Source organism: Ooceraea biroi, chromosome 12 (genome assembly GCF_003672135.1).
Source record: "Ooceraea biroi isolate clonal line C1 chromosome 12, Obir_v5.4, whole genome shotgun sequence".
NCBI classification, from domain to species: domain Eukaryota; kingdom Metazoa; phylum Arthropoda; class Insecta; order Hymenoptera; family Formicidae; genus Ooceraea; species Ooceraea biroi.
In genome coordinates, this window is record NC_039517.1 from 2,399,031 (window position 1) to 2,425,773 (window position 26,743).

Sequence of the window (26,743 nt, forward strand, 5' to 3'; positions counted from 1 at the left end):
TTCAAAATAAAACTTCGCTTAATTCATCGTTGAGTCGTACTACTTGAAAATCGAGATTCCTCCGGCTGTTACTTCATTTTCGATCGGCGACAGTGGAGGTGCAAAAGTTCCAACAGATCGCGCCACGATCGCCTGCGAGCGCCACGAGCCTCCGTTGAGCTAGCAGAAAATATCAGAGATTTATAGGTTATAGTAACTTAACCGTACACGGTTTGTTGACAAAAGTGAAGACTAAAAACCTATCGCGAAATAAATCCCATGTAAAATGTATAATCATGTAAGAAGATGCCTCGTGATCTCCGTGAATCTTCGTAGACAATTCCTGACGCAATCGATTCCACCGGCGAGTGCTCCGTACCAAAACGATTATTACGCGAACGCGTGCCGTCCTCGAAACGATGCGGCGTGCAAGCGGTTTTATTGTCAGCCGGTCGAGAAGTCGGAAGAGGAAGCACCGCAGGAAGAAGAAAAATCGGAGGACGAGAAACCAGGGAAAAGTGGAAACCGGCACATCGATTCGCTTACAAAGATGTACGAGGAGTATCAGTCTAACCCTGAGACGAAGAAACGCCTGCAGATATTGGAGCTGGAGGTGGACGTGCTGCGACACAACGCCGGGAAGGTTCCCGAGGTTCTCAGGCCTAAGGACTGGGTTGCGCTTGAGAGACTGCCGACCAAGTCACAGAGAATGTGAGTCCCACTGGCCGCAGCGAACGCAGACAATCGATGATAACTTCATGGCTGCTCCAATTAATTTTATTTTTCCCCAATTGTTGCAGGAAGCATCTTCGCTTTTTGTGGCGCAACGAGAGGATAACTGCCAACCTAAAGGCGGCGAAGGAACAGAAGAGGGCCCAGTGGATGGCCACTAAAGAGGCGGCGGAGCCGGTCGAAGACACCGGCGAAATGAAGTATGGACTCCAGTACAACTCGCTGTTCGTACGCATCTACCCGACGACCATGGCTCACGGCTACAACTGCAAACTGATGCAGGCGATAATGTTCGAGCCGAAGATCGTGATCGACTGCGGCTACGAGGAGAACATGAACTACCGGGAGGTGCACAACTGCGCCAAGCAGCTGCAGATGTCGTTCGCCGCGAATCGCGCTCACGTGAGTCCCCTGCACCTGCACTTCTGTTGCCTGAAGAAGGGCGGACTGCTCGAGGAGTTCTCGTACGTCAACATACCCAGCTTCCTGGACGTCGACTTCCCAGCGACGGTGACGTCGCAGTCCTACTTGGACCTGTTCCCGAGGGATCAGCTGGTGTACCTCACCCCGCACTGCAGGGCGGAAATGACCGAGTACGATCCCGACCTGGTGTACATCATAGGCGCGATAGTGGACAAGGTGAATGATCCACGGAGGCTTCTTCTTCAGTCGCGGTTACGTTGTGCGCATCCCCTTCGCTAAATCAGTCCTGTTTGCTGATCCACAGGTACAGCCGCAGCCTCTGTCCTTGGCGAAGGCCAAGAAGGAGGGTATCCGCATGCTCAAATTGCCCGTGGACAAGTACCTCGAGTGGGGCAGCGGTTCGGGCAAGAGCTTCACGATCAACCAGATGATGAAGATAATGTTAGACCTGAGACACACGGGCGACTGGAACCTGGCGTTGCAAAATGTACCGTCCAGAAAACTGAAAGCGGCCAGGGAGTACAGCTTTCAGAGGAAGCTCAGCCGGTCGGCGGCGCGCCTCGCCCTGAACGCGCGGGACGGAACGGAAGAGAGTAAAAGAATAGCGGTCCCCACGGACCCACAACGGACTCAGACTCAGACGAACACACGACGGACGTATTCAGACAGCAACAGCGAATCTGGTATCCGGGACTTCAGATTTTCCAGTAGAAAAAAGAATGTATCATAGAAAGTATTTTCTAACGAGCTGTACATATTAAGACCGTTGATTACTACGATTACAACAATCTGTGAAAACGAGTTTGTTCATTGTTCCGCCATGAAGTGAATACTCTTGCGTAGTCAGATCCTTCCCGCCACGCTTTTGGCTAAATGAAAATTTACTCTCGCGTAATTCTGATCAATTAGTTTTTTGTTTTGTTTTTTTGGATGAATGCGAACAGACTGCTCCAAAAAAAATATAATTGATCTAAATTAGGGCTCGCTATTATACGTTTAAACGGAAACACGTTTACACGTATATTAAACGTTTATCTGTTTATAATCGCGCCTTACGTATAAACATTTTTCTACAAGTAAACATTTTTCTCCACCTCTTATTTTTAATTTCATTGGCTCGTCATTGGCTTGTCATTGACGTTACACCAAGTCGACGACGACGGTGACGACGTTGTACCACGTCAACGACGGCGACAACGTTACACCACGTCGACGACGACGATGTTGCACCACCTCGACGACGACGATGTTGCACCACGTCGACGACGAAGACGACGAGGACGACGACGACGTTATACCACGAGGATAACACAAGCTGAAATTGGTTGCATGTAGTCGATTACCGCATAATTTCAAGTTATTGACCTTCGAAGACTACTTCACGTCTTCGAAGCTTCGATCCTTAATTCGTATAATAAACTAGGGATGGGCGATGTCGGGAAAAACAATCGATTATTGAATAATCGTTTGTCCAGATAACCAATTACACATGACTGATTATTTCTTAAATGAATAAGAACAATAATAACATTGAATAATTGATTAACCGAAATAAAAAACATCGCCGAAAATAATCTATTATCTATCGAAGACCGATGCATCGAGACAACATCGCCCATCCCTACAATAAACGTATAATAATCGTATAATAAACGTTTAAACATTTACCCACAAGTAAACGGTTTTCTGGAAATAAGTGTAAACGGATAAACGTTTAACGTTTACACGTATATTCGATAAACAAAATAAAATCAGAGCCCTAATCTAAATGGAGCAACATCGCAGAAGAATCGTTTCAGCTTTAACGCGAGTTCGCGTTCTCGCTCGGTCGATCCGATTTCCTCCCCCTCGCATTTCTTCCTGCGTAGAATCTGGCTTGACCTCGACGATTATACCCCCTCGTAAATATATGCATAATCCGACCGGCTAAGCGCGCGTGGGCGAAAGAATGCGATAACTCGGAATTTCATCGGGCTTGCTGATCGATCCTCCCCGCGCCTGGACATTCCATCCCCCATTCCCGAAATGTACATCGTACCTACATGACTATTTCAGGTATTCCCAGAAACACCCCTTCTCGCGCGCACATACACCCCCGTGAATTCCCTCGTCCTCGAGGCCGCCGAATATTCGTGAATGAATCGACACCGCCACGTGACGTAATCGGGCGGCCAGCCAGCCGGCCGCGACGCCCCGTCCACGACGGAGGGGCGGCGGATCCATGAGACGGCGCTTGCGTCCTCGTCGGGGAAAAGCGGCGCCAGCCAGGCAGCCACCGCAGGGCCGAGCAACCAGCCAGGCAGGCTCCATCGTCATCCCCTTTCCGTCGCTGCCCGAGTTGCAAGAGTGCTCCGCGAGGCAACAGGGAGCAGTGAGGGAGATGCTACGGCGCGAGGCAGCCGCGAACACGAGTCGCCCCGGGAAACATCCCTCGCGTTGTTGAAACGGTCTCGTCGTGGTCGCGCGTCCGCGGATGAGCGATTATCGCCAAGCCTTCAGCCGCCACGCAGTGTGACTCATCGGTCCCGTGCGCCTTCCGGGTCCACCTCTCCCTCTCCCTCTTTTCCTCTTTCTTGCCAGCTGGCGGAGGAGGAGACAGAGAAACGGAAAAAGGGGCGGCAGAAAGAAAGAAAGAGAGAGAGGGAGAGACGACAGAGAGCAAGGGATCGGATCCGCGCTCCGCTCAGGGCTCTCTCGTGTGCTCCGCTCCGCGATTGATCGATATTGCGGACTCGGACAATTGGGTCGCGCGGCGGCTAATCGCGATCCGGGTACGCGCCGCGTACTCCCGTCTACCAGCAGGAGGAGGAGGAGGGTGACTTCTTCGCCCGCCTTCATCCCCTCGAGAGCCGAGGGAGAGGTCCCCGCGATTTGCTTGTATGCCTTGGGCCACGTCCACGTATATGATGAAGTTGCAGCTGCTCGTTATCGAGACGGACTACTGCTGGAGGAAAGCGCTGCTTAGGTAAGCCATCAGCAGTCCTCGACCCGCTTGCCTCCTCCCTCCCACCCTCATCCCACCCTTCCCGGCTTTCTCCGAATCGCATGAGTGTATATAATCGTGATCAAGTGGACGTGCTATTGTTGAGACTTGAGGCTGCTTCGCTCCCGCAAGTAGACCAGCTGTTGTCTGTGAATCCTGTTGTTGCGATTGGTCCTCCCGATTGGCTGCTGTTCCCCCCAAAAAAACAAAAACAAAACTGGCAAACCGTGATTAATTGTAGCCCTCCCCCTTCTCTCCCTGCTCATTGGTCATCGGATTAAATGATTCAGGTCCGTGACGAGAGGAGAAAACTTAGATGACTTAAATTAGAGCTTCAACAATGACACGTTCAGCCGCGAGCTAGTGCAGCTTCACCCTTCACCCCTCCGCCCCCCTCCCATAATTAATTATAATTTCCATATTTCCATGTTCGTAGCAGTCGCATTGCCCATGTACCATTGTCAGTTTACTCATCATGTTGTCCATAACTTTGTCATTACAGTTACATTACGCGTTATCTGATCATCACGCACGAAGAGATGAGGATCAGATCATATATCACGGCCGCGTTTGTACTTCCGAGCAGCTTGCGAGCATTTCCGGGCGGCATTAAGCAGCATCGATGATGTACACCCCATCCGCTTCGAATAAAGCAGTATACTTTCATCGCCCGACTCTGTGCCACCTTTCATTGCTCTCATCTCACGTACACATACTTGTACATATATACCCAGATAGCCAAGTCTGCCGAAAGCAGATGATGCTAACTATCTGCTATCAACTACTGCCAGCCAAAAGACAACAAATTTGATACAGAAGTTGTTATTAACGATTAATTCGACAAATTGGTGCCAGAAATGTAACAGAGCTTGCTCACAAAATCTAAGAACAGATTGGCGGCAGAAACCGAGCAGAATCTGCGAACATGGCTTGAAGTCGGATTGTCGACAGAAACCGAGCAAGATTTGCGCGCGCGGAATCTAACGGCAGATTGGCAGCAGAAACCGAGCAAGATCTGCGCGCGCGGAATCTAACGGCAGATTGGCAGCAGAAACCGAACAGGATCTGCAGCTTTTGACAGTATTCAAATTTACACGGCTATGAATATGTGTTTTCGCTCCGCACCGCTATGCGGTGCACACGTCGAGTTCTTACTCGATGTTAAGATTTAGCCTAACAGTTATATAAGTTAATATACGCGCCTTGGCATGATAATATTAATTTTTCTGAAAATTTTTGCACTCACGGCACAGAGGCTCCCATGGACAACGTCCATGTAGTTCACGCACGCCACAAGCAATCTGAAGTTCGAAAGCAAAATTCGGACTTCAGATTAGAATAAATTAACAATAAGAGAGAGATTATGCAACGAACTGTCAGAAAGACACATCAAGCCAAATGTACTTTAATTTAACAAACAAACAAATGCGTTCTTTTAACACATGGTAATATAAAATGGCAATTTATAGTGTGTTAAAAGTAAACACATGCTTTAATATATCGTGAATATGAATGGCCAAAAGCTGGAGATTCCGTTCGGTTTCTGCTGTCAATCTGCCGTCAAATGTTAACAGATCCTGCTCGGTTTCTGCCGCCAATCTGCCGTCAGAGTCTGTTAGCAGGCTCTGCTGGCAGATCACTATCCTAATGCGGACATAACGGATGCCAATTTGCTATCAACTTCTGCAGTAATCTGTTGCCAATCTGCTGGCAGATTGCACACATTTTGCTTACTGGGTAGTGACAGCCGTTTTTGTGCCACCAAAGACGTCTCTCCTCTCGTCCCGTTTTGTGACGCAAAACTGTCGGCGAGTAGCAAGTTATTTTTATTTTTATTTTTACTGAATAATTAAGCGACTCTCGGAAACAGCTGACTTGCATCTCGATTAATTAATTTCTCTTTCATAAGAGTTGATTTTTTTGATAAACCAATCACGAGACTCGATTAAACGAGGCGCGAGTTCCACGATTAAAGAATTTTGCATTTTCAAACTTTTGAATTTTTAAATGTTTGAATTTTCAAACTTTCGAGCAATTTAAAATTTTAAACTTTGAAAAGATTCGGACCGTCGGGGGCGGGTGATTGGTCGGGCTTCCGGTGGGTCGCGCGGTGCTGCCCTCTTCGCTCGGCGGCTCTCACCGCGCCGTCAGTGAGAGACGTCGTTCTCGTGAATGCGCGCAGGCCGCGGCCGCAACGCAGACGCAACTGTGCGCGAGCCGTGTGTGTGGGGGCAGTGCATGCGACGGCGGTGCGAGTAGCGAACGTGCGTGGTGTGGACGCGACGAGCCGCCGTCGTTGGCGTCGTCCGCGAGTGATCGTAGACGGGAACGGACGGTGCGTGTGCGTCGGCATCGTTCGGCTGCGTGCATGCGTGGGTGCATGCGTGTCACCCGCCGTGTGCGCTCGTGCCCGCGCGTAACCGATGAGCCTGCGTCGTAGATCTAGTGCCGAGAGCCCGTCGCCGAGACGGGCGAGAGACGGACGCGTGCCCGAGGAGGAGTCGAAGTTTGCCGTCCAGTGTCCATGTAAAATCATTCACTAGAAACTGCCAACCCCCTTACCCCCCTGCTCTCCTCCGTTAAATAGTTGGTTAGTTTCGTACGTGTGTCGTTTGATTAGTGTTGTGGCCCTCTCTCTCGATCTCTCTTTCTCTCTCTCTGTTTCTCTTACTTTCTTTGCATCGTGCTCCATTCTCTCTCTCTTTCTCTCTCTTTGTCTCGGTCTGTCTCTCTCACATTCCTCTCGTCTTTCGCCATCTCTTTTAGGAAAGTGTATACGTGCATTTTGTTGGTTATGTTTCCCGTTACAACGTCCCGCACGTAACCTCTGCACGCAGCTGCGCGCGCGTGCGTTTCTTCGTCTGTTTCACGCGTGTGCGTGTGCACGCGTCCAGCTGCGTGAGATAAGGAGGGAGAGAGAGAGATAGAGAGAGAGAGAATTGCAAGTTTATTGTTAATGACAGTAGTGCGTGTTTATAACGTATAAAGTAAAATGCATAAGCTAAGACTACCTGTCAAGGTCGAATTGCCCAGTGCTTTAACAAGGTATGGCGAGACCTGACTCACAGGTATTTATTTATCTCTCTTACGATTCGCTTTTCCAGGTAACGCTGCACCAAGAGTGCGTTCGTAGCTTCGCGCGAACATGATTCCGGCTGAGCGAAGTCTCATCGTGCCGATTTTCCGGATGAAAACGTGCGCTAAATCGCGCGCAGTCCACGTGGTTCTCCCGCCACCTCTCTCTGTCTCTGTCTTTATCTCTCTCTCCATCCATCCCTCTTGCACTCGCCTTTGTCTTGCACATCCCGATCTTTCGGCGTTCGAGAGACCCGCGAGATCGTCGCGTTGTCGCATTGTCACACGCGTAGAGCTATTTATATATGTATGTGTCTCGCCTCGCGTTGCGTCTGCGAAACGTACATATGTGCCGTATCATCCTCTCGGCGGCCGATCCGCCGAGAGATCTTATTTCCGCCGTGACGCCGCGACTATGCTAATGGCATCGCGTGCCGATCGCGATTCCACAATTACACGTATATAATACACAATCGCGATTCCGCACCCGGAATCATGTAGCGCACACTCATCTAGCTCGTAAGTTCTCTCCTTCCTTTTCAGCACGAAACGAGAGTCGAGATCTGACCACTGCACGTGTTCCTTTTCAGAGCGCGCACTCGCTCTGAAAAGAAAATCGCTGTCCGGTGGCCGACTCGATTGTGTCGCACCGGATAGACGATAAGTCGCCGGAGGTCAGAGTGCATGGGCGCAAAAAGAGCTCGCGAGCCGCAGAGAGCGGGATTTAAAAACACTTATCGCGCGAGCGCTGTCAAAATATTTGCGATGCGATCCGTCAAGTATTATTGATCATATATTGGGTTGGCCAAAAAGTAATTGCGTTCTTTTTTATATAAATAAAAGGCGAATTTTTCATGGGAAACAAAAACTTTATTAAACAATATATTGTCCATTTTGTTTGATTATCTTTTGCCATTTTTCAGGCAACTTCGTGATTCCGCGCTCAAAAAAGTTCTTATCTTTTTCAGCAAAAAACAATTCCAACAACGATTTCATATCCTCGTCAGCAGTAAAGGTTTTACCATTCAAGGCGTTTTGCAAAGAACGAAACAAATGGTAATCTGATGGTGCCAGGTCTGGCGAATATGGTGGATGTGGTAACACGTCCCATCCAAGCTGCAACAATTTTTCACGAGTGACCAAACTTGTACGTGGTCTAGCGTTACATGGTGAAACACAACACCTTTGCGATTCACCAATTCTCGACGTTTCTGTTTGATGGCATCATTTCATTTATCCAGTTGACGACAGTATACGTCTGAATTAATGGTTTGATTCCTTGCAAGCAGCTCAAAATACACAATACCTTTAAAGTCCCACCAGACTGACAGCATAATTTTTCTTTGGTGAATATCTGCTTTTCAAGTGCTTTCAGCAGGTTCATCACGCTTGCTCCACGATCTTTTTCGTTTGACGTTGTTGTAGACGATCGATTTTTCGTCGCCTGTTATCATACGTCTCAAAAATGGATCATTTTCCTCACGTTTCGAAAGAGAATCGCAGATGTCAATACGCTTAGTGAGATGAATTTCTTTGAGCTCATGTGGTACCCAAATATCGAGCTTACTAATGTATCCAAGTCGTTTGAAATGGTTTTCAACACTCGATTTCGATATGTTAAGATTCTCGGCAATCTCTCGTGTCGTTAACGCCGATTCGAATCGATCAGTGCCTTTATTTTGTCATCATCAATTTCGATTGGCCTTCCTGAGCGTGGTGCATCTTTCACATTAAAATCTGCAGATCGAAATTTAGTAAACCAATTTTGACACTGCCGCAGTTTTAAAGCATCTTCGCCATATACATGACATAACTTTTTATGAGCTTGCACAGCGTTTTTCCCTTTTCGGAAGTAATAAAAGAAAATATGAGGAAAATGTTCTTTTTGATTTTCCATTTTGAAATCGACGGCAAAGAAACAATCGTTAACGAAATCGTGTACTTTCTTTTTGTAAAACAAGCTTGAACTGTGAGTTGTTAACCTACATAATGAATTTGCGGTTTAGAATGAAGTTAGTTACATTTCAAGACATGTATGTCCATCTATTGGAAAAAAACGCAATTACTTTTTGGCCAACCCAATATATGGCACTCGTTTAGTTTCCTATCCGAAAAACCGGCGCTTTATCACCTGGCGAGTACGCGTACTCCTCGCGCCGTACGTCGGTCCTCCGATTACAATTAAATCGGGCCCGAGCGCCGCGCCGGTTCCGCATAATGCCGCTCCGATAGTTCGTTATCGGCCCTGTCACGTGTCGTGATTTATGTCGTCCGCAAGTCCAATTGACAGTACGTAATATTACTTTCAACGACGCAGTCGCTCGAATGTCTGAATCCAAGCCGAAGAACCGTGGCGTGACGTTAAGGGAGCGGGATTCCGCGTGCCAGAATTTTCCAGTAAGGAAACTACTTGGGAAAAATTCGTCTTTGTGGAAAATCCGTCGAAATTCGCGTGAACGCGTTGGTTCCCTCGCAAAGACTCGTCTGCGAGATCTCGTCGAATCTCGGTCGGCCGATATTTATATGTGTCGATTGCAGTATCGCTTTCTTTGGATACTACGGCTATCGCCTCCGCGTGACGCCGGTATTTTTACATAGACGCGTTTATCGCGTGCTCGAAATATACGACAAGCCTGCATTGGCAATAATAATATTTACCGCGAGTGCACATTCGTAACACTCCGACACTCGACACACTTGTCGCGGAAAATCGCGTCGCAATTTTCTTGCGGCAAGTCCGACGACGAGTTTTTTTTTAATCGGAAGAATGCGATAAAAAAGCTCGTTGATTGTCGTTAATTGATCGAATCACGTGCGATTCTGCGAGCGAGGCACGTGAAGCTGCGGACGTTCCGAGTACCAGGTGGTTGCCAGGTGTTCATCGTCCAAGGCCGGTTCATCCCAAAAGGACTGATAAACCGCACCTGGTCCATCGTAGGAAACGACATAAAACGCTTCTCGCTGATAAAGTTGATTCTTAAGCCTTCGTTTCGACTTCAATGTCGCTGACGATAAACGCGGCGATAACGAAGAGGCTGACGCGGCAGTAAAAGTTGGCAAGTTGAAAAATTCGTATCGATAATCAGCATTGTGTTTCTTTCTTTGCTGGAAGAATGTTGTCAGTCGTTGACGCAGTGGGAAAAATTATTGATCGATTTGCTGGTTGCATGCAGCGCGATTCGTAAAACGCTCGAATGCCGCAGACCACGTTCGACGTCGTCGTCTGAATGTGGCGGGTTTAAGAGAGCGTTCGTGAGGAAGCGATAACGACAGCCTCGTCGTCTCCGTCATGAATGTCCGAGGCGGCTGTAGCTCCACCTTCCATTAATTGAGCCCCATTCGCCGCGACGTGATTGCACATGATCATTCTTATGGAAAGCGACCGGCCTTGGCCATCATCCAGCTCGACTTGAGCCGTGCGGTTTTGCCGCTCCTAGCTCGTAGCGTTATCTCGCTCGTAAAGTGGCTTTTCGCGTCGCTCCAAAGCCCCGAGCCGAGGCTCGAGACCGAGCGGAACGTTCCGGGTGTCTCGAGCAGGAAGCTCGAGCTCGCGGAGATCCTCGGGATCTTTTTTTATCGGGAATCCATTAAAAAGCCTGTCTCTCCCTCGCAGATTTCACGAAACGTAGACAGCCGAAATTGCATCTGTGCACAGTGGGCTAAACTCGAAAAAAGCTGGCCAAAAGTAATAACTCGAAAACATGACGTTTTAGAAAAACATGTTTCAAATAAAAGTTATAGGGTTTTAAATCAGGTATTAGATAATAATACTAGTATGACCGTGAATAGCGTTGCCAAGGTCACGCAAAGGTCACCTTGAATTTTTTAAATGGGAACCTCCAGTTTTCATTAGATATTTTTGTAGCTTACCTCAAGAGCTTTTCAGAACACTATAACAAAGTATTTATCCGTTAAATACTTCGAAGTTATGAAGCTTGAAAGTTACAGTCGCTACCGCGCCGCGTCGTACGTTTCGCGGCATTTAAAAATTTCACGGTGATCTGTACATGATCTTGACAACACTATCAAGATCATACTGGTATTGCTATGTAATGCTTCACTTAAAAACCTACAACTTTCATTTCAAACAATTTTTACCAAAATGCCAAATTTTCGAGTTATTACGATATGAAAATTAAAATGAAACATCCTGTATATAACGCAAAGGTGTGCGTTGGTGTGCACAATTCAAACGGAAATACTTAGTTTGAATCCTACACAAGATGATAAAACAAGAATCCCAAACAGCCTTTTACAGCTATTTAAAAAAAATGATATTGAACTTTACTTCTTTCTTATATTTTAAGAAACCAAAAACTTAGATTAACACAAATTGATGAACAAACATTTTTAATGGTTATAACTGTTTGGGAAAAGAGTTTCAATTCTATTTATAGAGTAAAAAGCAAAATTACTTGCATCCGCATACAAGAATGTAAGCTATAGCCTATACTCATTCATAATTCGTTTTTCGGAACATTAACGCGTTGCCTCCTATTAATTGTTGATTAATGGGAAGGAAATTTTTCCTACGAAACTCCATTCACAGTTTTGAAAATACTGATATCCATGAATCAAAAAAGGTCGAAATGCACAGATTTCCAAGAGTTGAAAAAATTCGACTTTTGGCCAGCTTTTTTCGATTCTAGCCCACTGTGCTGTGGCGCGACTCCAAGTTTCCTCGACTCACCGTCGAGTAAGAGAATAATTAACAGCAATGCGTTGCAGCACGTTTGTTTCGGCGCGTTTGTCTCGCTTCGTCTTACCGTTCGCGACGTCCGCGTTTGTCATCGCCGGCGACATTTATCACGAGCGTTCGCTTTAATTCGCGTTGTTCCAATTTGGACAGTCTTATCGCGCACGCGCGCGTCGTGCGAGATGTGGATAGCGCTCTTTTTCGACGAATTTACGACTCGCACCGTCGGCGATTTTGTCACGAAAGTCCACCTTCGTGGAAACGCGGTCATGATCGAAGCACGCGCCGGGACCTTCGACGATCGATCGGTCCTTCCGCCGCGGCCGAGGGCCGCCGTCCACGTAACGTTAAATTGTCGCGAGAACCACCTGTGTGTAATTAAGTGCGCGCGCACTCCCGTCGCCGAGTGCACGTGCACGAGATAGACGCGACGAGATAGTGCAAAATAACGATCAGCCGAGCGTTTTATTCGCCGCGTTCGAATTTGCCGAATTACGGCTTCGCGCGATTGCCACGTTTCCTGAATGGTGTCTATATATCTTCGCGAAGAATAGAAAGCTTCAGTTTTTCCATTGCAGTGCCCGTCGTCGTGCTCGACGTCGCTCGTCCTCGCGCGGATATCACGCCATCCGCTCGTTGTTGGCGTTTAAAAGGCGCGATTCCGGAGCGCGAAGTCCGCGCGGGCAGCACCGTTCCTCCGGAACGGCACGTATCGGGTTCCCATTCGATAAATGTAAATGAGGGATATTTCTCGCCACGACACGAGTCTCGCTCGATAAGCACGCGGCCGAGCGTGCCTCGTCGAGCGTCCCTCGCTCGAAAAGGCTCTTTATTCCTCGCGCGGAACTCGCATTTACGTGCGCCGCGCCGGCCGCATTCGCGCACTCACGCAATTGTCGAACTCGACGGCGGTATTTTTGGAGCAGCGCCTTCTCGCATTCGGAACCTTCAAACTGACCAATCTGGCCTTTCACTTGATCTTGACAAGGCAAGTCGGCCAGCCTTCGTCGTTCGCCGTCACGTCCGGCCCGGATCGCGCGAGAAGTCGGTTCTCCAGCCTTCTCTCGCCGGGCGGCGATGCTATTTTCAAGATTTAAATCATTTATTTAAAGTATCGACACGTTCCTGGCGTTTCCTGCCAGTTGCCCGCCAGTATCTGGTTCCCCTTAAACCGGAAACGAACCGCTTCTTTGCGGATACTACGTTGGGATTTTTAATCTCGTCGGATCGAGCTCGTCCTTCTTGCGGGGGAATTAAAATAGCCCTTCGTGACCTTCCTTATCCCTGGCTCTGCCACTCGTCATCGTTTCGATCATCGGCCCTGCCCTCACCATCCCTCCGCTCTTCCTCCCCCTTGTCCGTCTGTCGTTACTGTCGGTTCCCTCTCTCCTGGCCGTTGGTCTCCCTCTCTCTCTCTTTCTCGCGTTCTCGTTCTCTCGCTAAACCCGCGCGGTTTTCCGTCCCGTAGTAATTATGTGGCGCGCCAGCATGAAGCCTCCGCCAACAGTTTTTTTTTGCTTGACATGCGAGCAAGAACACGCCCGACGTTGAAGTGCTCCTTTCGTTACCCGCTGGCGAACGGTGCACCTGATTAGACACGCAACCGGACACCGGTTCTCCATCAGGTCGTCCTTTTCCGCAGTGCCACGCGGAGTGTCACTCGGGATCGACACGGGGATCTCTTTGCGATTCTTCGTCAGTGAATTTTTGCACAACTTGTCACGTTCAGTGTAGTTCGCGTCGGCTTTGCTGACGATTTTTTCATCGACGAGGCTGCTTGGACAGCAGATCAGCCTCGGATTAGCCGCGCGACTTGACAGGGTTTTGCGGAAACGGGTCACCCGACCGCGCGGACAACCCGTGGATCTTCTTCGTCAGCTGTGCTCTGTGGTGACGTCGCCAGGTATCAAGTGTGCTCGATGATTATTTAAGCAATTGAATTCGCCTGTCGACAACGTTGCAATCTCGAAGCTCGAACACTGCTAATTAATTTATTATCTGTGTTTCATTGATAGACAATCGCATCGTCGATTATTATCGACCACTCTCAATCGCTGATAGCAGGATGATACGGGCGGAATTTCGAATCGTGTTTATTTACATGCCGTATTTTAGGAGTCAGCTGATTCACCGCTTGATACAAACCGCGCGAATTACAGAGAAACATCTAGGAATTCTTTTTTTATTCTTCTTCGGACTCGGTTGATTCCTTGGCGAAGCGGTTTTCAGATCATCCGCTTGCCCGTAGTCTGCCCGACCGACGACAAGTCTGTAAAAGCCGCTTTTCGAGCTCGCGTCTGTCCACGATGACGAGATAGTTAGCATCGGCGTGGCCATCGCCGTTGAATCAAGCCAAGAGGAAGACGGAAATGAGTCACGAGCTAGGCGGCTTCTCACTCGTGACGTAATCGCGACGGACAGAGAGAAGCTTTCGCGCTCGCATCATTAAGGGGGTATTCTAGTGTAAAAGCGGAATTTGTATGCTATTTTGGTGAATTTGTTTTGAAAAAAGTATAAGGTTTTTTGAGGCAGGGTTTTCCCTGCTTATTCATACATATTTGGTGTATGTTTCCAAATTTTTGTAGTAGACAATAACTATAAATAAGCGCTGCACATGATATTAAATAAGAACATGAAAAAAAAAGTTGGTCCATGGTTCCCATGATTTCAGCTGTTCTGCTCATCTGAAACAAAAAAACCAAAGAGATTCTTAATTAGTATGAGTGTGGGTGGCTATAGCAGGTACCAGAATGAAAAAAAAATGTTGAAAATTTAAAACATGACTTCATTGAGAAAATTAAGTTTCGATTTGTGCCATTTTTTTCACCATTGAAGGGCTGTAGAAATTCCAAAAAACAATATTTCGACTTGATTGTGGTAGGGGCTATAGCCACACATATACTGAAGATGTGTGCAAAAGCCTGAGTCAATTGATTAACTGGTTTTTGAGATATCATGGGAACCAATTTGAAAAACATGGTTTCGAGAAAAACACGTTTAAAGTTTTTCATACTGATTACATAGAGATAACGTTACTTACGATCAATCGGCTAGTCCAGGGCCATACAGGGGACATTCCTCTTGTTCGTAGAAGTCCTGCAGAGCTGATCTCTCTTCCCCGCGATTCATTCTCTGATCTCGAGAGAAGTTAGTGGAGCGCCGCTCCGAGCGGGTGATACGAGCTTCGTTCCGGGAGTTTGCGTACATCACCGCTTGCTGACCAATACTAACTCCCATCACGTTCATAAGTTTTAAAATTGGCATAAATCCTTTGTTGAAAATTATAACTGCCAAGAATGTTGCTATTTCAACAACTTTCACGCCAGCATGGAGATGTTTTGGAGCAAAAGTCTAAATCAATGAATTTAGAGATTCATTGTACTATATAACCTGTACTATACAAAGGCTCCAATTCAAATGTACGACCTTCAAAGAATAACGATCTTCCGATCCTACCTAAAATACTAACACAACGCTCTGTTGTGTGCCGCGCGGTCCAACCGCCGAGCGCGCGCCGGAGGTTATTTTCTATTAGGTGCTATTACTTTGTTAATTTTGCGAATCGGGCTAAATCTTCTCGCAGACATATTTTCCATACCATATACTTGCAAAATATGCCAAAAAAATTCGATTTTTCTGACATGCTACACTAGAATACCCCCTTAAGTGAGTCGCGAAAAAAGAAACCGGCGCGGCGGGATCCAATTAAAAGAGATTGCCCGTAATGATAATGACGGTGGTGGATTTTAAAGGAGCGCTCACGGACGAGCGCGGCCGGTTTACTCTCTCTCTCTGCTGCCCCTTTCCTCTCCGCCACCCAGGTACCCACCCACCTACCCTCTTCTAGTCTCGGGGTCTGACGTAATCGGCGCGTATCGGTTGTTTGTTGCAGAAACTTTAGCCGATAGTCTATCTCTGCGAAACTCTATCGCTGCAGTATCTCTCGCTTGGCCTGCAAAGATACATTTGACGACAGGAGATACTTGTCGGCAGTACTTTCGCTATTAAACATGTGTATTCGCGTCGGCGCTGAGCACTCACGCAATTAGCGACCTGTTATCCGTTCTGCCGCCGCGCCGCGCCGTCACGAAGAATGGTAAGAATCGCACGGCCAATTAGCAAGCCGGAATTTCGCAATTTGTGTGACTTCTAGTCCGCGCCGAGTGCGTAGTTCGTTCGACTGCGTCGTCTTCAGTGAAAAATAAATACTGCTCGATTCGCGAAGGCGAGACGCTTTCTCACTGGGGGTAGGTAAAGTAACCATAACTAACGATGATCTTTGCGGCGGCGCCGCGTGGCATCGCGTCGCTGAATTATTCAGCGCGTGAGTCATCCACGATGCATGTAACACAGCGAGATATTGTAGGAATCTTGCTAATGAGCCTGCTGATACGGGTCCCCGAGTGCCGCGGTGATTGAACCTCTCGGATCGATCATCCCCGCGTGACCCCGTGATTGCGAAAACAATGAGCGGTTTATCTCGGACAGAATAATTATTGAGAATAACGACTGTCGTCATTCATAAACATTCTTCGGCCGACTTGAGGCTGCGGAGAAGATAAAATTAGCGCAGGCTGCAATCGTCGGATTTTAATTACTTTTCCTTAATTATTGGAGCCGTGACGTGCGCGACAAACAGAATCGCAGAAACAGAAATAGTAGTGTGTTTTTAGGGATAGATTACTCTATCTTGCAGTTTCAGACGGTTCGAGGAGGAGCAGAAGACGATGACGCATAAGTCGACGGGTCGATGTGAGGTTTCATCGATAAAATTATCAAGCATTATATTCTCGGAACGTAATCGGTTCGGATGGACAAAGTGCTGAGAAGCTTTTCGCTTTGGAAAACTCTGAAAGAAGGCGATATTTGAGAGGAAGATCTTTGCACATTAATCAATCAGCTCGTAAATCATATTTTTCTCTCCGATGAATCGGTATGTCCTCATCTTCGTCGTCCAAATATATCGCTTGCGGTGCGGGCGCACGAATAAAATTTTATCAGACAGAACTCGACAAGCTCGCATTCTTTTTTATTTGCAAATAATTCGAAAAGCCAAGGGAAGCTTATTTCGCGTACGCGAAGTTACTTGCTACCACGAAGATACTCCTCTCGGTTTCTCAATCTCGTCTACGGTTCCCCGGAGTATTTCTCTCCCGAGAAACCCAAGCGACGCGGAATTGTTTGTTCAGAAGCGGTATATCGCGCGCGCACTTGATTCGTTATCGGTACGCGATGCTTTTGCGTATTTGCGGTTACTTTTATCTTCAATACACGCCCGTTATCGTGCGAATTAGCATGCGGATCCTCGCGGACGGACGCGCGATTAGTGTCGAATCGCCCGTAAATCCCGGATCATTGCCGGATCGCGGTTTGATCGACGGTCGACGTTCCGCGTCGGAGATCTGCTTATCGCGGCGCGATAAAAAATGCCACATGGCAATTTTGCAATTTGACGTAGCCACAGTGACGTTGTCACACCGCAGTAATAGGCGGTATATAATGATAATAAATTATAGTGATAACCGGCTGGCAGTTGCGAAGTTTTTGCTGTACTTGAGGCGTTAATGGATTATGAGCCGTACGTTCAGACAGTACGTGTTATGCGAAAATGTTCACCTGTTACAAGACTGACGCGCTCTACTCTCCCCCGGGTCTTCCACGTATGCTACGAGACACGCGAGGTCTTACAGTGGCCAAGTGTCCGGCTGAATAAGTAAATAATCCGCCTTCTTAAGAGCTATTAGGTACTTGTCGCGATCGCTCGCAAGGGAATGCTTCATTAGGACGTTGATTGGAATCGACCGAGGAATAATGGAAGGCACGTGTTGTCAAGTGAACACCGCGAATAACAAGATGAATAAGTAAATAAGAACACGAGCACGTAAATAGCCCGCCTTTTTAAGAGCTAGGTACTCGTCGGAATCGCCTGCTATTTCTGTAATCGTAGCGGGAATATTCTTCATTAGGAATTATTCGTTGATTGGAGTCGATCGAAGAAGGGCAAGGAACGGTTATTGAAGTCGCGAACAGGAGACGCGGATGTTCCCTGATGTGTCGCATTTTATTAACCGTTCAGAATTGTCGTTTCAAGCTCGGTTTCTCTTGACATTGTACCGCGAATTATTTTAATTGATGACTAGAAGTTCGCGACATCTCCGCCTCGCGGGAGCTTGACGCGAGCTCCCAGTTTAGAAGCGTGTGTAATGAGGATGATGAATCGCGCGCGGTGCTAACGAGCTTCGCGAATTAATTAGAATAAAGCAGAGGCAGCGTACGCCGTAAGTGGGACGTATTGTTCGATAGCATTATCCACAACAACCCGCATCGTTATGCAAATGAAAATTGGCAGTCGCATGTCTGAGCGCCTCTACATAGCTGCCGACCGTTCTCACCGATGATGCTCGGACGTTAGATGTACCGCGATTACGAAATTGCGAGGGTCAGGACTCTAAGCCCGCTTCGACAAAATTGATCTTTGCTTACTCATCTTTTTCCCATCGGTTCCACCGCGTGAAAGAAACTTTCTCGAGAGTTAGTCTTGACGTTCGGTGTCTCGAATGCCCTAATTTGGAGACTGAAGTTTTGGACAATTTTCCAATTTTCCAGTAAAGACATGGTAAAGTGTCGCAGCGCAATTTTATTCCCGGCGATAATTTCTTAAATTGCGACAATCTCAATTTTCAGAAGCTGAAACAATCCTGCAGACGGAAGATTTCCCAATCGCCGCCGAGCCGGCGCGACTGATTCCTCAATGTGTCACTTCCGGTGCTCTTCCACACCGCTCCCTGAAGCCCGTCTAAGGGAGCCCTTTATTGCGGGCGTAAATAAGGGTTAATCACGCGACTGCTCCCTTTGACGAGTAGTTCCTGCGCGAGGATCGTCTCCTGCCAACGTTCTCCGATGTTCGCTGGCTCTCGTGAAAGCGTGCCAACGATACGTCTCTCTTTTCCGTCCACGACAATAATCGAGCTAGGTCAAAAGGGTCTGCGCCGCTGTGCGGGCGAGAAAGAAAAAGAGAGAAAGAGAAAGAACCCTCTCGTTGCTTGTCGTTGCGGCTTATCGACACCGGCCGAGAGGTCGCATTCCGACGATCCCATCTTCCTGACCTCATAAAAGCAATATCCGCCTCGAGAATCCGCTTCCTGGCGTTTCGCGCGGGGCTTTCTCTCAGAGGCTCTCAAGACCGCGCCCGGATCTTGCTCTGGAGCCCCGCATTTTTATGCCGCATATAATGCCTCATAAAGAGGATCCCCGCGCGTCGCCCCGCGCTTCCGCCGCGATATCGCATTCCTTGACCGATTTGCGGAGTCAGTTCTTCTTCCACGAGAACTTCTAGATTCGGTTCTAGAAGACCATCATTTGCGCCACGGTTTTAAAGTTATCTCTATCTCTGCAACTGCATCTCGAATTAAAACGTCATTAAAATCCACTTGGGATTACAAGACGCGAGTTGACTGACGAGAGACGTCTTCCTGCACAAACAACCTTTATCTGTGCGTACACGTATACATGGAAATATCTATTAGATATTCATTCTGAAGAGAATTTTCAATTCGAGCGAAACGAGATGCCGACGTCGCACAGTGGGGAATTTTCGCTGAAACGTAGCCATAAATCGAGGAATCATCAGATTTGCACAAAACTTGGTAGACTTATGTTTTCACGAATCCAACATGTAAATTTGCAAAAACAAAATGGCGGTCTTAATATAGTGTAGCGAATCATGAAATACTCATCAATATCGATATCAATAAATGTTTGGGGTTGCCGATTACGAATCAGATTCGAGAATGTCTGGAAAAATAATGTTAGACTTAATCATTATTAAGTCTAACCATTGTGCAGGGTAGAGTTTATTTTTATAAGTTTAAAAAAAAATAAAAACAAAAAATACAAAATGTTACAAAATGTTTTATACAAACATTTCATGGTACAAATGTCTCTATTTAATGACATCAATAAAAAGTTTTTTAAATAATTTTTTAAAACAATTTTTTCAAAAATTTATGTAAACAATTGTTTTTCAAAACTTTTATTAACTTCATTAAATACGGGCGTTTTTACTATGAAACTTTTGTATAAAACATTTTTTGATATTTCGAATACTTTTCGAGATATATCGAGAAAAGTAATAAGGTGGTTGTAATAACCTTATAACAAGAGTAGCAGATAGTAGCAGCTAATTATTGTGAATTTTAGTTGCTAATAGTATAGACTACAAGATGAAAAAGAAAAGAACGCGGGATCTAGCGGGATCTGCAACTAAAGTCTACACGAAGTAAATATTAATTTAGGAAAATATAAACTTTGTCGGACTATCGTTATGTGTCGTAAAACAAACACGACAAGCGTTATTTAAAAAATGTAAATAAGAAAAATCTTCTACAATCCTCCAGGAAGAGCATCCATTTTGCAGAACTTGATTATCACTTTTATTTACAAAGTTATTAACACTCAAAGTTCAATGAAAATATTCACGCAATGCGTGAGAAACGTGTGTCGCCCATAAAGGTCTACTTTCAACTGACATACCTGCTCGACTTCAAATAGTAGGGGACTAAGGGCAACGGGATTCTATCCAGGGAACAGTCCTTTATCGATTCTCAAGGACAATAAACCCTAACTCGAAACTTCATTTTTCGATTTTTGACCAGCTTTTTGATAAAATTCCCCACTGTGCGTCGCCGCGTTGTCGAGAGATTACGCAGCAGCGTATCGCGCGATTACGTAATCGCGGATTGCCGCGGGATGAGCAAGCGAGCAAGCGTTCTCCATCGGTTTTCCGCATCGTCGCCCGTGATTCAGTCATAAGGGCGGATGATCCTCGGGTCTTTAACGCCTCGTACTTATATTGTCGCTGGCATTGCCGGCCAGCCGTCGGTTTTCCCACGGAATCACGTAGCGCGCTAAGCACAACGTCCTTGACGTTAAACATTCATGCACCTGGTGCATCCACATCCATCCCGCGACGCGTTATGAGCTATAGACCCCCTACCGTCTCAATCGCAAACAACGCACTTTACGTTTGGCCGGCGTAGTTGCGGACTGTTCAGAACGCATTCGATCGTTTTCGAACCGTGTTGTGGTCGCGCGAGAAGCCGCACTAGTCTTTGATGATGACGAACGATGTGCAGCAGGAGGCGCAGGTAAAAGGGTCGGCGTGCCACCAGGATATCACGTGAGGAAATACAAGAGTCTCTTCTTGATCCGAGCACTTGGCCCCAGCGCGCAATCCTATATCACTCGTTGGAACACTCGACGGAGTTAGATTCCTCAGGGTTTCCTCGGGTAAATGCGGTTTCCAGTGTTTGCCAGAGTTTGAGGAAGGAGAGGCGTCGCGTGATTGACTCTCTAGGTTGCTTAATTGCTCAATTTTTATTTCTCATTTAATTTTGTAGCCTGAGGAAGTGCATGGGGAGACCACAATGATGTCGAAGCGCGGTTATTTTATCGATCGGATCGCCGGCCTTTCTGATGCTGATTGTTAGTCTCCTCGCGGCGCAGATAGAAGGATAAAGGTGTCATTAAAGTGCCGCCACGTCGAGGAAAACAGGAATTCTTTGGCAAGCCGAGCGCGATCGCGTGTCTTGTCTTGTTCGCCTAATCGCTACCTTCACGCGTGCTCTCGGTAATACCAGTTTCGGTGGCTGCATCCTGCTGGCGAGCGCTTCCGGTTTCTCGTTCCCAATTATCGCACCACGCGGAGCGTCCGCTCGCGGATATCGGCATCGTATCGTAGACCTGTCCCGTCCAAGATCTTCCACCTGAAATCCGAGTTGTCGCTTTCCACTCGTGGTAATCGCTTTCTATCGCGCGATGCTAAACGTCGCTAAAAATATGCCGTGCCTTGCAGCGCGTGACGCGCCGATGGGCGTTCCAGCTGATGATGATGGTGATGATACGATGGTAATGGGCAATGTTCGCGGAACTGTGCCACGTGCAGCATCAGCTTCATCGGCGCGACCTCGTCAGTATTCAGCCCACATTCAGCTAAACTTTGATCCTCCGGTAATAGATCGAAGGAACAAAAAGAGAAGTCGTGCCGTTAAACATAGAAGAATCAAAGCGTGTCGCGTGTCTGATAGAACAACACGCGTTGTAAAATCAGGATCACTCAGAAGTGGGGAAAGTCTCCTTGGTCCAGTCACTGGCGAGACTTATGGCCTGCAATCCCGGATTCAATGATAGTTTAATCATCTCGCCGCGTGATAAAGCAACACGTGCCATGATCAGTCCTCGCGTTTCATTTGAAGTCGCTGTTTCGTCGTCGTCGTCGGCGGTACTGGAAGGATCGCACGATTTTCGCGACGCGTGCTAGCATGAAGCGCGACGTGGGAGCTAAAGATCCGCTGCCGATTTGCCAATTGAAGTAACCCGGTTTGCATTCTGTGCAGGATGGTATTGGACCCCAAGGCCACCAGTTTGCACAGCGATTACGGAAGCTTCGATCGACCGTTGGGCGCCGACGAGGACCACGAGAGGGACGTCGAGGCGGCGGTTGATGGAAGCAGCAGCGGGATGGCGCAGTCCAGCGACGTTTATCAGCGGCAGCCGCTGTTGTCCGGCGTTGCCCCGTTGTCCAAGAGCAAGGACAAGTGGCCCGCGGTCTCCGGTTCGGACTATGACGACGACGAGGACGAGAAGGATATCGAGAGCCTGGGCAGACATCCCGGGATACCGAACGGCTCCGGCAGCGGCATCGTCAAGATCGACATACCGGCGCCGCTCCGCGAGGAGCCGCGTTTCCCCAAGGAGAAGTGGAAAACGTTTCTCGGTAAGCGAGCAGCCGGGCGGTAGATTTATATCGTCTCTGCACCGTTAAAAATTGTGCGTCCATATGTTACAATTTTCTTGTGTTGCCATGTTTTGATCACTACTTCAATGTAAAATTAACATACAACTGATATGTTATTATTTTTATAACAATTTTATATGTTAACTTCATAACTTAACATTTTGTGTATGTCTCTTAGAAATGGAATGTTATTTGAAATGCTTTTAACACAATAATTTTAAACAATCAACATGTCACAAAGTCAGTTTAACATTCTAAAAGAAGTTAAAGTAAATCTTCAAACAATCATGAACTTTGACATATAAAATAATCAAATTTACTAAAATTAAATGTTTCTATCAAAAATAATTTAAGTTGAAATAATTACTATCATTAGTTAATATAACATAAAAAGTAAATGTTCATATTGTACGAACGAAAATGTTCTATCAACTTTTCTGATGAGTTATTGTAACTTCTCTTCCATGTAGTTTTCAATTACTTTGTATGTTATTTTTACATCACACTTAAAGTTACGATGACAAAAATAAATGTAAAATATTGTGTTAATTACTTAACATTTCTAGTATATGACGAATGAGTTACTTTAACTTAAAATTTAGAGTGGACTTTCTGGGACATGCCAAAAATGTTAAAATTAACATTTTATTTTTTACTGTGTACTGGAGTGTAGCGCCTCTCCCTTAAGCACGTGAGGAAAGACGAGAATTATGTCTCCGTCTCTCGTCGCAGCAGGGGCGGACGCCTATATGTCTGGAAGTACGCGATGGAAAGTCAATGCAATGATCCTTCTATAAATGCGCGTAATCATACAGAATTCTCCTTATATTTTTTAAAAATGATGATGAAAAATTGCAGAACCGGAGAAGCTCTGAAAGCTAGCTCTTCCCCTTTATTATAATTAATTTATAAAAAATAAATTCCGCGAATGTATCTCGTATCTCGAACCGCTCGTATCGCAATCTCAATCTCCATTCAGACTTAATGCGAGGGAACGCGCGCGCTCCCGGCTCATTAAGCAACGCTATAAACGCTCGCTGATGGATTCGCTGGAGGAGAAGGCGCGAGGAGGCTTGAATGGTTCCCATCGAGCGATGTGGTTGATCCGTTTCCTCGGTTTTACGATGTCTAGCCACTGCCGGATATACGCGCGAGTTATATCAAAGAGCAGCGCCGAGTCCGACTGATTCCGTGGACGTCACGGCTTACGAGGAGCTTCGTTCGGCTCCTCGCACATATGTGACGTGCGTACGCTCGCGGCGGGGAGTCCATCGAGATCGAGGTCGTTGCGTGGCCTGGTATTCGTTCGATGTGCCGTCGAGCGGGTTGATCCCGTGCAGAGCTGGCCTCCCTCTCCCGCGATCGATTCCCTTTTCCGAGAGTTCGTGCGCGGGTCTTCCTCGCGGTTTCTCCTCTTCAGCTTCTCGCCAGCGCCGGCAGGAGTAATCGCGACGGATCGGTGGACGCGCGTTGCTCCTCCTCGCGATGCACCGAACGGATCTCGCGAGTCCCGTTACGGGGACTCCGTTGCGACGCGAACCGCCATTGCATGACGGAGTCGATTAGCACGGCTCCGTCCGGGGTTGCTCGGAGCGCAGAGAGGAAGGGGAGGAGGGAAAAAGAAGAACGGAGCAATTTACAGTCGATTAGATCGTTCGAACAGTCGGGGGGAGGATATGAGCCGCTGGTTTTTCCCGTTTTACAGCGTTCCTCTTCATGGTCGTGAACTTCATCCTGACCACGGCGTCCCTCGCGATGGTGCACGAGCGCGTCCCGGACAGGAACACGTACGGGCCACTTCCCGACGTGGTGCTCGACAACGTCGCCGCGCAGGACTGGGCGCTCAACGTCTCCGAGGTCCTGATCATGATCATGTCCAACTCCGCGATGGTTTTTATCATTTTCCATAAGCATAGGTACGTGAGGAACGCAACGAGTCCGGAAACGACCCCTCGCCGACGTTACTTACGTGCTCGTTCTTACTTCTCCTGCAGATTTATCGTAGTTAGACGAATATTCCTGCTGATGGGGCTGCTCTACATGATGAGGAGCATCACGATGTACGTGACGGTCGTACCGATCGCCAGCAAGACGTACTACTGCAGCCCGAAGGCGAACAACACCAGCCCGCTCCTCGTGACGAAGAGAGTCCTGCAGCTCATTTCCGGCTTCGGATTGTCCATCAACGGCAAGCACACCTACTGCGGGGACTACATTTACAGCGGGCACACCGTCGTGCTCGTACTCAGTTACCTGATCATTAAGGAGTGTACGTGTCCTCGTCAAGTAACTCATCTTCGCGCGGGGTATTCGTGACACTCACGGTGACAATCTTTTATGCATTTTAGATTCCCCGAGGAGGTGTCAACCGATCCACTGGCTGGCGGGTCTTACGGTGCTCGTCGGCGTGATCATGGTCCTGGTAGCTCACGGCCACTACACCGTGGATGTACTTATAGCGTATTACGTTACCACACGGCTGTGGTACATTTATCACACGCTCGCCAACAACTCGCATCTCAAGGTACGCAAAGATTCCTTCACTCTACTGATCGCGCTCGCGCGAAGATACTTTACTCGACGATGACAAAGACCGTTTGCTCTTTTTCAAGACCTAATAATAGTGCTTAAGCGTCGTAATGGCAATAAATCTAGTGGTCAAGTGCTTTAGTGGACTTTGCTCCGAGTAACGATCGCGGTAAACGCGCACGCGGGACGTAATTGATGATTTACGTAAGGATGTTCGCATGCGTTTGCAGCAACATGGACCAAACAACTTTCTGGCCCGGCTCTGGTGGTTCCCGATTTTCAAGTATTTCGAGAAGAACGTGGGCGGCACGGTGCCACGACAATACGACTGGCCTCTACCCTGGCCTCGACGGTTTCTCGCCAAGCACCCTAACCGAGATAGTTAATACTGGTCGTGACATCACGATAGAGGCTGTTGCTAAAACAAAGGATTTACTTTTGTTGTATATATTATATACATATGTCTATGCGGATACACATGCAAATACCTACTGTATACATCTAGGCTTTGTTAAACGTGAAGGTAAGGCTTCACTAGAGCGTGGGACGTACGAGCGTTTTTTTTTCCGCCGCGAGGGCGCGTTGGCGCGCTCTCTGCCGTTCGCTTCTTTTTGTAAATCGAGCCAGCCGGCGCCGCGAGAAGCAACGCGAACGCGGAGAAACAATCTCGTGCCCCCTCACGTTAAAAATCACGTTATCGTCCAGTCGGCCCGAATTTACTTTTCGCTTGATTTTTATACGATTTATATACGATGTAAGGAGTAGGATAGAACGAACCGTCGTCGATGGACGCAGTTCACGATGTTGGCAACGGTGAGGGTTGGGACGGAGGAAGAAGATCGTGCCCTCGATCCCCGACCATACAACCGTTTCGAAAGCGCGCGCGTTCAAATTCACCCGCGCGAGCCCCCGTTCGTATTTTTCCAGTAGTCCTGCACAACAAACCGAAAGTAATAACGATTAATTAGTTAAGAGCGTAGAGGACGGAGCGTGCGCAGCATGCGTTTCCAGAAGCTAGCTAGCTAGCTAGCTGGCGCTCTCGCGCGCGAGGACTATACTAAGTACAATAAGCAGCGTCTCGGGATCAGCGATCCCGAGCGAGTCGTCGTAGAGATAGAGATAGACACGGGGACGTGATCGGTCCTTCCTCCAGACGAACCTCTCGGCCACGTTTTAACGTCTCGACTTCCAGTACCTAGAGTATCGTCGTCCCCGACCTGCACTCGTGGCGCGAGTTATTCCGGCGAGGAACGAGCTTGCGGGACGGAAATTTTGCCAAAAAAAAAAAAACAGGAACAAACAAAAAGCGTCAACTCGCGCAACCGATATTCCACCTCGTCGATTACTCCTCGAAATTGGTTTCCTCGCGCTTTCCCGGCGGCCGGAGAAAAAAATGCCGATGCCCGATGCGAAATGTGCGATAGGCAATTTCGCGGGACCAAAAACCCTGAAGCGCTCAATAGTGAAGAAAAAGAAACGTTAGTTTCTCGGTTAGCGACTCGACGAATTATTAGAAAACGAGCGAGCATAA

General features: G+C 47.6%; 2 protein-coding genes across 9 annotated transcripts; both read left to right on the forward strand.

Annotated features, from left to right (window-relative positions):
- LOC105281950 (mitochondrial ribonuclease P protein 1 homolog) lies at positions 1–1,935 on the forward strand. The gene is made up of 3 exons (XM_011343543.3): positions 1–690; positions 780–1,350; positions 1,439–1,935. Exons 1-3 carry the CDS (start codon positions 266–268, stop codon positions 1,862–1,864), a joined length of 1,422 nt encoding a protein of 473 aa, XP_011341845.1. The 5' UTR covers positions 1–265; the 3' UTR covers positions 1,865–1,935.
- A 1,565-nt stretch (positions 1,936–3,500) lies between these two features.
- LOC105281952 (phosphatidylcholine:ceramide cholinephosphotransferase 2) lies at positions 3,501–26,502 on the forward strand. 8 transcript variants are annotated; one of them, XM_011343549.3, is made up of 7 exons: positions 6,339–6,643; positions 6,884–7,162; positions 22,283–22,662; positions 24,389–24,599; positions 24,678–24,952; positions 25,032–25,207; positions 25,443–26,502. In XM_011343549.3, exons 2-7 carry the CDS (start codon positions 7,110–7,112, stop codon positions 25,596–25,598), a joined length of 1,251 nt encoding a protein of 416 aa, XP_011341851.2. In that variant the 5' UTR covers positions 6,339–6,643; positions 6,884–7,109; the 3' UTR covers positions 25,599–26,502. The 8 variants fall into 8 exon arrangements, with proteins under 8 accessions (XP_011341846.2, XP_011341851.2, XP_011341855.2 ...); XM_011343547.3 differs by lacking the exon at positions 6,339–6,643 and adding an exon at positions 6,690–6,707; XM_011343544.3 differs by lacking the exons at positions 6,339–6,643; positions 6,884–7,162 and adding an exon at positions 3,501–4,099.
- The last annotated feature ends 241 nt before the right edge of the window (positions 26,503–26,743 follow it).